At 36.4% G+C, this 10529-nt stretch overlaps 1 protein-coding gene across 2 annotated transcripts; it reads right to left on the bottom strand.

The window, feature by feature from the left end:
• Positions 1-428: 428 nt before the first annotated feature.
• LOC123865708 (vitellin-degrading protease-like) lies at positions 429-6327 on the bottom strand. 2 transcript variants are annotated; one of them, XM_045906919.1, is made up of 6 exons: positions 6211-6327; positions 5406-5568; positions 3739-3743; positions 2000-2247; positions 1010-1159; positions 429-674 (listed from the first exon to the last, which is right to left on the bottom strand). In XM_045906919.1, exons 1-6 carry the CDS (start codon positions 6248-6250, stop codon positions 501-503), a joined length of 780 nt encoding a protein of 259 aa, XP_045762875.1. In that variant the 5' UTR covers positions 6251-6327; the 3' UTR covers positions 429-500. The 2 variants fall into 2 exon arrangements, with proteins under 2 accessions (XP_045762875.1, XP_045762874.1); XM_045906918.1 differs by lacking the exon at positions 3739-3743 and having other exon boundaries at positions 2000-2252.
• Positions 6328-10529: the final 4202 nt, after the last annotated feature.

Genomic DNA, 10529 nt, shown 5'->3' with positions numbered 1-10529 from the left:
ACGATATACCTAATCTGGTTAGTGGGCAGCTATGATTGTAAATCACAATATTTAAAAAAAATTGTTGATCTGTATGTTCGTTACTTATGCCTTCGCGTATCTTCCATCCGATTGAGTTGAAGCTTTGTACAGCTGTGTGGGACTTGTGGAAAGGTTTCTGACCATAAATGGCGCGTAAATTAAAGCAACGTTTACCGATAAGTAACTGTTGATCTTGACGAACTCGTATCATTGATTTCGTACTCATCGAAATCATATATCTAAGAGTCGTGTGAACCGACTTTGTTAAGGCTCACCAAGCAGTAATTTAGACTTTTTTAGAAAGAACTTAAGTGTTGATGTGAGTGACTTTGCATAGGTAATGCTATCAGCTGTGCGGTTCAGCAATCTTTCTTCGTAGACGAGGTAAAAAAACATATACTATATTAAATCGCAGGTATTTTTATTCAAACAGATACAAAAAAAGAATTATACCTATTCCACGTTTTAGGTATTTTTCATCACATTCTTAGGAGGTGTGCTAGTCTTAAGTTAAGCGCTTGATCGTCAATCCATTCCCTCAAAGCTGATATCTTGGCGTAAACGCCAGGGTAATGGGGTCTAGCGCAGCCCAAGCCCCATGAAACAATTCCCGCGAGCTTTCCGTTGCTGACCAGAGGACCACCGCTGTCTCCCTAAAAAATAAAAAAAATTGTAGGTACAGTCTAAGATGGAAGTGGGCTACCCTGGAAGGAGTATGGCAACTGCCATATTCCTTCCAGGTTATTAAGCTCATACTCTTTTGGTTTCTACACGGCATCGTACCGGAACGCTAAATTACTTGGCGGCATGGCTTTGCTGGTTGGGTAGTAACTAGTCACGGCCGAAGCCTCCCACCAGACAAAATTACGCTAGACCCCGGCTCCTATAGGTGTATTGATACTTCATTGCAACATCCACGAGATCCACAACTTACGGAATATTAATTATTATTTAAAAGGCTATTTTGACTACTGGTATAAAATAGTACCTGGCAAGCATCTTTTCCTCCACCAGGCATGCCAGCACATAGCATCGTGGGTGTAATAGTGTACAAAGGCGCGTATGCTTTGCTGCATGCTTCTTCGTTGACTTTAGGGACTACTGCTTGTTGTAGCGTCTTCGGCATACCGCCATTTTCCTGGTATAATAAATTGAATAAAGTTTAATTAATTAGTTCTGGATGGTAATAGGTTCAAGTATCCATTTATATGCGACAGAACTTATATTCTGTAGACAGCAGCTAATGCCCGTATTTACAAATATTAATATGAGGTCTCACAGTGCGCTCGAACGCACAGTGTAGGTTCCGCCAATCAGATTACTGTATCACGTCAATTTACAATGATCTAGAATATAGAAATCCAAATAGAGGTTGAACTCATGATATTTTATTTGCCAGATGAAAGCGTGCCCTTCTGACTGAAAGTTAGATGAAATCGTTCCCACATGGCACGGTTTCATCTCAAACAGTCTGTTAGTTTTAATATGATGACAAAAAAAAAATTCAAAAGAAAAATAAACCCGATAAACAAAATTAGAAATCCAAGTGTGAAGCACGCCCGACTTCATACCTAGGTAGGCGTGTAGCTAAACAAAAAATATTTTTTACTTTTTAGTGTTTGTGGTTTTTGATGTCGGTTTTATTTTTCTTTTGAAAATTTTTATTTCACAATTTTTAGTGGCCTCTCTGTACTATAATATGCTATGCCCAATTAAAATCCTAATGTTAACTAAGCTATTAAATTATAGCTGAGCTTGAGCCGATTATATCCACTGATTTGTATGACATCAGTGGATATAATCGGGGGATATAATTTTTTTCTACTGCCCATGCTAGCCGGGCAGGAGTCTTTGAGTAATCGCGGAACATACATTCAAAAAAAAGATTCCGACGAATTGAGAACCTCCTCCTTTTTTGAAGTCGGTTAACAAAAAGAATTTCGGTGAGTTATAATTTTGTAATAGTATGCACACTTACCCTGGTATTACCCCAGCCAGATACTACTGTCAAATCACCGTCATTGATCTCCTCCCCAGCGTCAATCAAAGGTATAGGAGCAATACTGTCACTAAGCTCCAAGGGTTTGGTCAGCCATAGTACCGCAACGTCACTGTCCATTTTGCTATAGGTAAAGTCGGGGTTCCATGCGAAGTCACCAACTTGGTACACTTCACCACCTGTTTGGCTGGATGAGGAACCTGCGCGAACTTGAAGGTTCCTTGGTGTAGCCCTTGAATGATAAAGAATGATAGCTGTGAATAATGTGAGATATTTTTTAATAATTGAAACTTCACACTAATATTATAAAGGAGAAAGTTTGTATGTGTGTGTGTGTGTGTGTGTGTGTGTGTGTGTGTGTGTGTTTGTGTGTATGTTTGTTACTCCTTCACGCAAAAACTACTGGACGGATTGGGCTGAAATTTAAAATGGAGATAGATTATACCCTGGATTAGCACATAGGCTACTTTTTATCCCGGAAAATCAAAGAGTTTCCACGGGAATTTTAAAAAACCTACATCCACGCGAACGAAGTCGCGGGCATTAGCTAGTTTACATTAAAACTTTAAAGCTAGCCTTATCTAATTACAAAACAAATCATGCCTTAAGAGGGGTCTCTCGGTCCACTCCATACAAACGTAGTTCGTCTCTCATTGGAATAATAACCAATCATACTCAATGAAATTTTTTAGAAACGTTCCGGAAACTGATATCTATGGCTGTGGTTTTCTAGATTTCCTTTAAAATATTCGGTTTCAAAGTTACGCGGTCTTAAAAATTCACATACAAATCTTTGAGGCCCTGTAATTTTAAAACTAGATATTTTTAGAAAAATCTAAAACACCACAGGCACAAATATTAGTTTCTAGAATATGTCTGCAAAATTTCATGGACTTTGGTTGCTTAATATTCAAATGAAATTGGGACTACAATTGTAAGGAGTGACGGAGAGAGCCCTGTTAAGTCAAGTTAAGAACACTGGCTACGTTTCCGTGCTGGACAGTCAGGCTGATCTTTTATTGTACAAAAGAGGTACGGAACCCTAAAAATTGAAAAATATTTGTCGTTTATTGCCCTGTGAGGTCTAATGAATTCTAGCCCCATAAACTGCCGCTATACAAAACATCACATCGTTTTATTATTAGAGTCAAAGACCCTATTCCTTGGTGTCCAATATTGAAGTCAGTAAGGCAATCTTGTTACCACTAAAAAAGGCAAAAAATTAAATACAAGGCCCAAGCCCAAACATCATAGAACCATACAAAATTGCGTTTTGCTCAAAGTTATCCCATTAAAAACAGTAAAGCGTGTGATGAAAATGTAATCTTTTTATCTTGTTTTATTATTTATACCGGAGTTATAACTATAAATAAATCAAACTGGTCAATTGCGTATCAGAACATGCATTAGGTAGGGTTCCATGATCATATGAATGGATATTTTTTTTATTTTAATACAGTTTTATATATTACATGAGCTGTTATGATACCTTACATATTTATTTTCTACCAAAAACTTAAAACTAAAATATAAACATTGAAAGGGTTTAATTTAGTTTATTTTAAAACTGCAGACAGATGGACTGAATGAGAGACGATAGCATAGGGGTTTCTCGTTTTATTACGGCAGCCTAAAAGACTTTGTTTTTAACCCCCGACCCAAAAAGATGGGTGTCATAAGTTTGACGGATGTATCTTTATATCTGTCCGTGGCATCGTAGCTCCTAAACGAATGAACCGATTTAATTTAGTTTTTTTTTGTTTGAAATGTGGCTTGATCGAGAGTGTTCTTAGCTATAATCCAAGAAAATCGGTTCAGCCGTTTGAAAGTTATCAGCTCTTTTCTAGTTACTGTAACCTTCACTTGTCGGGGGTGTTATAAATTTTTAATTTACACTTGTATTACTTTAAATTAACAAGATTATGATAACTTTGATGAGATGACTGAACTTTTTGATTGCTAAAATTTTCCTTCGTCTACGCAAGGTTATTTACTCAGTTAAAATATTAATATTAATATTTACCTTACGTAAAATGAATGGAAAATTTCGTACAGGAGTTAATGTAAACAATAATAATTATCGTCACTATAAATATCTGATTGCAAAGCTGGATAATGTTTCCACCAGTAACTTTCCAGTCATTTGGTAGTTTACCTGGAAAGTTTTTCGGGAGTTTTGAAAATTGGTGATTTTGGCGGTTTATTTTTTTATATTACGTTTGGCGGATCTGTATAAATGTATAAATAAATGAAATGTGCCTGTCTGTGATTTCAAAATGAATGCCTCACTCAAAAAATGGTTATTATCATATATTTTGTCTGTCTGTCTATTTGTCGCAGCTAACGAATAGCTAAGCTACGGAATGGCTGAACTAAAAACTTCGTAGGAAGTACCTACTGTTATGTGATCCGTGGTAAAATAATTTATTTTATTTTGTTTTGAGGTGCGTCACCACTGACTTAAGAATAAAGATCGAGTTCAATAGAACCTACTTTGAGTCTGCTCAGACTTCACTTAGAATTTGAACGAAACAGATTTATAGCAGAGACATCATCCGTTCTCCTTTAACTGCATATGAAATCCATCTCATTTTCTGAGCAAATTCAAAGTAAATACGCTCTATAGGATTCATCTCTCAGCTATAGAGAGATCACGTTGTGAAAATTACTTTGATGGATCAGTTGAAAATAACCGATTAGTTGTCCTAGGAATCATTGATGGACTAATAAGCCTAGAAAGACCGCTAGCCCTTGAAAAAACTGATTGGCGTGAGCTAAAGCCACAACTTTAGTTCCCCAACTCAGAAAGGTAAGTAAATAGGTAACTAATTTCAAGAAAAAGGTTAGCCACCAAATACAACTTGGCTGGGCAGCGTTTGGGAAGCATCGAGATATCTTCTCGTCTGAAATGCTTGAAGACCAAAGTCTTCGAACAGTGCGTTTTGCCATTAATATGGATCCTAATACATGGACACATGGTCGCTAACTATATATACCTCATAAGTCTCATAGGACTCAGAATCACTCATCGAGCAATGGAAAGAGCTATGCTTCAAATCAGAAATGAGACACGTAGGAGAACCAGAGTGCCCGACAGACTCTCTCATAGTCGTAGACAACTCACATAGTTCATACAACCGATAGATCCTTGGGGTCTCAAGGTGCTGTAATGGCGACCTCGCACCGAAAAGTGCAGTATTGCAAGACCCTCTACTTACTATGAGGGGTCGGATGGATAACATCAAGCGAGTCGCAGTTAACCGCTGGATCCAGGCAGCACAAAACTGTAGCGTGCGGAAGTCCCTACGAGAGACCTATGCCTAGCAGTGGGTGTCTATCGGTTGACCATAATGAAGATGAGTGAAGTAAAGTTGATAAATCTTACCCAATAACACAATGAGCCGCGGTCAGTATGAGATCAATGTCAATAATAGCACCGCCACATGAATGCCTTCCATGTTTCAGCACCGATACTTGGTAAGGAACTTCCTTTATGTCCACATCCTCCCCGCCTACTATTCTTGTGTCTTCCTCAAATGGTTTTGATGCTGCGAATCAAAGAATTGTCATAGTACTAGAGCAGCAATGCCGCTAGAATGTACTCAACCTGCCTGATGTACAGTGATCGCAAAACAAGTAGTCTAATCTGAAGTTACAATCTAGCGATCTGCGCAAGTCATAAACGAAGACTTAAGATAGTGTTAAAACGAGACAGCGTTATACCGCTGGCAAAAATCTGTCTCGTTTCAACTGAAACTTTAGTCTGAGCACAGTCAAAGTACGATCTATAGATGTCAGCCTAAGAGACGCTCCATGAAATAAATAAATTTTGATTTTGATTTAATTATTTTTAACCCCCGACCCAAAAAGAGGGGTGTTATAAGTTTGTCGTATCTATCTGTGTATCTGTCTGTGGCATCGTAGCTCCTAAACTAATGAACCGATTTTAATTTAGTTTTTTTGTTTTAAAGGTGGCTTGATCGAAAGTGTTCTCAGCTATTATAATTCAAGAAAATCGGTTCAGCTGTTTGAAAGTTATCAGCTCTTTTCTAGTTACTGCAACCTTCACTTGTCGGGGGTGTTATAAATTTTTAATTTAGGTACACTTGTGTTTTATACTATTCGTCTAAACTCTAACAGTACCCAGTAGCTATTTATTATTAAATACCTAGTAGAAAATAATCGCTTACCAGCATATCCAATACATATAAACAGTAAGACTTTAAACATTTTGCGGTACAATAAGCACTGACCATGGCATCCATCATCGGAGCTTCATTTATACCTAGGAGTTACAAAAGAAAGAATATTGGGTCAACACAATTATCAAATGTCTGATAACACGGACCTTCACACCGATTCATAGATAAAGATTATGCTATTGAAGATTAATTGTTCTATAAGTGCTATGACCCTTTAAGTACTAATCTGCTGGTCCACTCCGTCTTGAGGCGCACTTTAGATCGCAAACTCATAGTATACTGCCCAAACAAACAAGATTAAGGATTGGTCTCCGCTGCGCGTTGGACCTTAATCTAAGGCAACAATATTAAAATCATGGAAGTGGGAAGTATGCACTAGTAACTAAATACTAATAGGTACTTATTAATTCTATGATTATATTAAATAATGCATTCGTCTCATTCTCTTCAAGATGATTACTATAAACCAGCAGTTGCCCGCGACTTCGTCCGCGTATAATTTTTAATTTCCTATGAAATTGAGACTAGCTGAAAAATAAATTCCGACTTCAATAACCACAAGCACTAAAAATTAAAAAAATTAAAATTAAAATAAACTGCAAATTAGCTTATTAGCTGCACAAATCGTCTACTCTTCAACAATATAGGCATCTCATTGGCACCGACTCAAAAAAATATTATTATAGAATTACACAAGTGCAAATTAAAAATTTATAACACCCCCGACAAGTGAAGGTTACAATAACTAGAAAAGAGCTGATAACTTTCAAACGGCTGAACCGATTTTTTTGGATTATAGCTAAGAATACTCTCGATCAAGCCACCTTTCAAACAAAAACAAACTAAATTAAAATCGATTCATTAGTTTAGGAGCTACGATGCCACAGACAGATACACAGATACACACGTCAAACTTATAAGTCGAATGAATGACATGAGTTAATTAACCCCCGATCCAAATAGAGGGATGTTATAAGTTTGACGTGTGTATCTGTGTCTGTGGCATTGCAGCTCTTAAACTAATGAACCGATTTTAATTTAGTTTTTTTTTTGTTTGAAAGGTGGCTTGATCGAGAGTGTTCTTAGCTATAATCCAAGAAAATCGGTACAGCCGTTTGAAAGTAATAGGCTCTTTTCTAGTTACTGTAACCTTCACTTGTCAGGGGTGTTATAAATTTTTAATTTACACTTGTTTTCAATCTGGCCTCTAGTGAGCCGTCAATGGGTTAATGTTGATGATGATGACGACAGTAAATCGAAAAATATTGGTCAACTAAACTAAGTATATCTTACAGAATATTATGTAAGACTAGTCTAACCTGGATTTTATTTAGAATTCTTTATTGCATACCTAAACATATGCAGAAAAAACAGAAGAATCTATACATGAGGGTGCAAAGGCAGCTTTATTGCTAAAGTAATCTCTTGCAAGCAAAATTTGGTGAAAGAATTCATGACCAGAGCGGGGATTTTACTTTGTTTGACGTCAAACCACCCAATTATAGGATAGCCCATGAGTACTATAATTGTGATTTGTGATGATAAGAAATTTATGTCAAGGTGCACGATACTTAATTAATTTTACGCAATTAGATTAGTTCAAATATCACCTCATAATGATGAAACACGTGAATTGTATCAAATTGTGTTTTTCACGTGACTGTGAAGCGCGAACGTGTATCTGCAGAGTGCAGAGTACTTTTTTTTACTCACTAATACGCAAGCGCTTGACCACAATCACACCTGATGGAAAGTGATGATATAGCCTAAGATGAGATGCGTTTACCTAGAAGATGCCTATTCACTCTTGTCTTAAAGATATCCGGATTGTAATTATTGGTAGGTTTCCTACCAATAATTACAAATCGCGGAAGGGTATTCTAAACCTTAGCCGTGCGGGTGAGAAATGATGACGCAAAACGTTTCGTGCGTGTAAATGGAATGCAGTACAGTTATAGAGCCATGGCGCAGCACTTTTTTTGCTAGCAGAAGTTTCTCCTAATATCTGTGCCTGTGGTGTTTTTGATTTTTCTAAAATATGTAGTTTTAAAATTACAGGAGCTCAAAGATTTGTATGTGAATTTTTAAGACCTCGTAACTTTGAAACCGAATATTTTAACAGAAATCTGGAAAACCACAGGCATAGATATTAGTTTCTAGAATATGTCTGCAGAATTTCATGGACTTTGGTTGCTTAATATTCAAATGAAATTGGAACTACGTTTGTATGGAGCGAGTGACGGAGAGACCCCTCTTAAATCCTTTTAATTTATAAAAAAGGAACGAAGTAGAAGTTACAAATTCTTGGTAAAACATCTCAAGGTTTTGTAATTTGATCAAAAGCTGGTATTTAACTATTCAGACGGCCTGAGACGATTATCTACTTTGTACAAGAAGCTTAATCTTATTAAATGTCATGGTTGAACGTGTAATGGATATTTAATATAAGAAAAATAAGAGAAATAAAAGGACCGAGCGATATAAATCGCTAATCGATAATATTCATTATTATCCCTGAATAAATAATACTAATTACTAGATGACACCCAAGACAGTCCGCGTGGACTTACGTTTAAAAATTTTGGGAAGAATTTTGGAAGGAAACCCTTTGATTTTCCAGTACAAAAAAGTAACTTAAAGTGACATCAGGACGCCATGCTATCTCTTATCGCCTAATGCATGTAACGGATGGGCCGTGAAAACATAGCAGATAGACAGATAGACGGGCAGACAGATAGAAGGACAGACATACACATTCATATCACTACCTATATAAAAAAGCAAAAGTGTATTTGTACTGTTTTGTACAGTTACAGTATTGTTTGTCTTTCAATCACGCCACAATGTGATACCCCACAAAAAAGGACAGTTGAATAATTATAATAATAACAATCTTTTTCTCCATGAGTTTGTGAATTCTATATTTTGTCTTTACAATAAACCAAAGAACAGTTTTTCTTGGAAATAGAATCCAAATCTCGTAATCAAACATCTTGCAATTTAAAGGAACATGATTTATGAACTACGACGATTCGCGATTAAAAAGGGATTTGAATCAAGTCCTTTGAATTCTGACGACATCGATCTCGTTTGTAATCCATCATGTTCGTTCCAAATTCTGTGACAATGCAATCGCTTAGCATCTTTGAATAATTATATCTTTTGTAATATTCCAGGCTCTCTCTCTCCCTTTGCGTTATATTTTCATTGCTGAAGGTCATGACTCCTCCTCCTTGAGGCTATTTTTAGGGTTCCGTACCTCAAAAGGAAAAACGGAACCCTTATAGGATCAGACAGACAGACAACACTTTGTTGTCTGTCCGTCTGTCTGTCTGTCCGTCGTGTCTGTCAAGAAACCTATAGGGTACTTCCCGTTGTCCTAGAATCATGTTTGGCAGGTAGCTAGTCTTATAGTACAAGTACAGGAATAAATCTGAAAACCGCGAATTTGTGTTTATATCATTAAAAAAAAATTAAATGTGTTTCAATTTTCACAGTACCAAGTGGGATATCATATGAAAGGGCTTTACGGATACATTCTAAAACACATTTTTATTTATCTTTATTTTATTTTTATTTATTTTATTTTTATTTATTTTATTTTATTTATTAAGAATGTATGATAGTTTTTAATTTATTGTGCAAAATATTGGAAAAAATACCCGAGCACGGAACTCTAAGTGCGCGAGTCTGACTCGCACTTGGCCGGTTTTTTGGATACTAATTCTGTAAGATCCCAACTTTTTCCTCATACAACTCACATAAAATTAGGTAAAATTTTAACTATTATTAAATAATAGGCGCTTCATATACTGGGACCGATAAGATGGTATAAAAAATTTCCCCCTGAGGCATAGAGAAGAAGCACAAGGAAAATTCGAATTTGGGCTTGAAAAATTAGCCATCACCCATTTACTTGGGTCAAAATTGCAAAGGTAGGGTACACATTGATTGCAGAACAACTTTCTTGTATCGAATTACGTTTCACTATTAGCAAATGCGTGTCGTGTGGGGCTCATGCAACTCCTTGCATCTCTTCATATTATACGATCAGATTTGCTTGTCTACTTTCGCAACATCACAGTACCAAGAACCGCTAAATAACAGATTTTTGCCAAATCACTTTAACGTCAAACTCTAAATGGATTAAACGGTTCCCTTTCATCGCTCTTTAGCGCTCATGATTGATGAAGGATTATTATTAAAAAAAAGGAGCTGAATAAAGTTCCTTTGAGTTTTAACGATATCAGACTCATACCGATCTCTCACATCTTTTCACAGCTGTATGATTTCTACATCTCAACATA

Source organism: Maniola jurtina, chromosome 5 (assembly GCF_905333055.1).
Source record: "Maniola jurtina chromosome 5, ilManJurt1.1, whole genome shotgun sequence".
In the NCBI taxonomy this organism is placed as follows: domain Eukaryota; kingdom Metazoa; phylum Arthropoda; class Insecta; order Lepidoptera; family Nymphalidae; genus Maniola; species Maniola jurtina.
Note: the sequence above shows the minus strand (reverse complement) of the source record. Positions and strands in the feature narration are given on the sequence as shown.

What these genes read in the sequence shown, in the direction of transcription:
- LOC123865708 (XM_045906919.1), bottom strand. Translation starts at nt 6,250, where the DNA reads ATGTTTAAAGTCTTACTGTTTATATGTATTGGATATGCTG. An exon ending in CTGGCTGGGGTAATACCAGG is followed by an intron (nt 1,160 to 1,999) that starts GTAAGTGTGCAT and finishes TTATTATACCAG; the next exon opens with GAAAATGGCGGTATGCCGAA. An exon ending in GAGGAAAAGATGCTTGCCAG is followed by an intron (nt 675 to 1,009) that starts GTACTATTTTAT and finishes TTTATTTTTTAG; the next exon opens with GGAGACAGCGGTGGTCCTCT.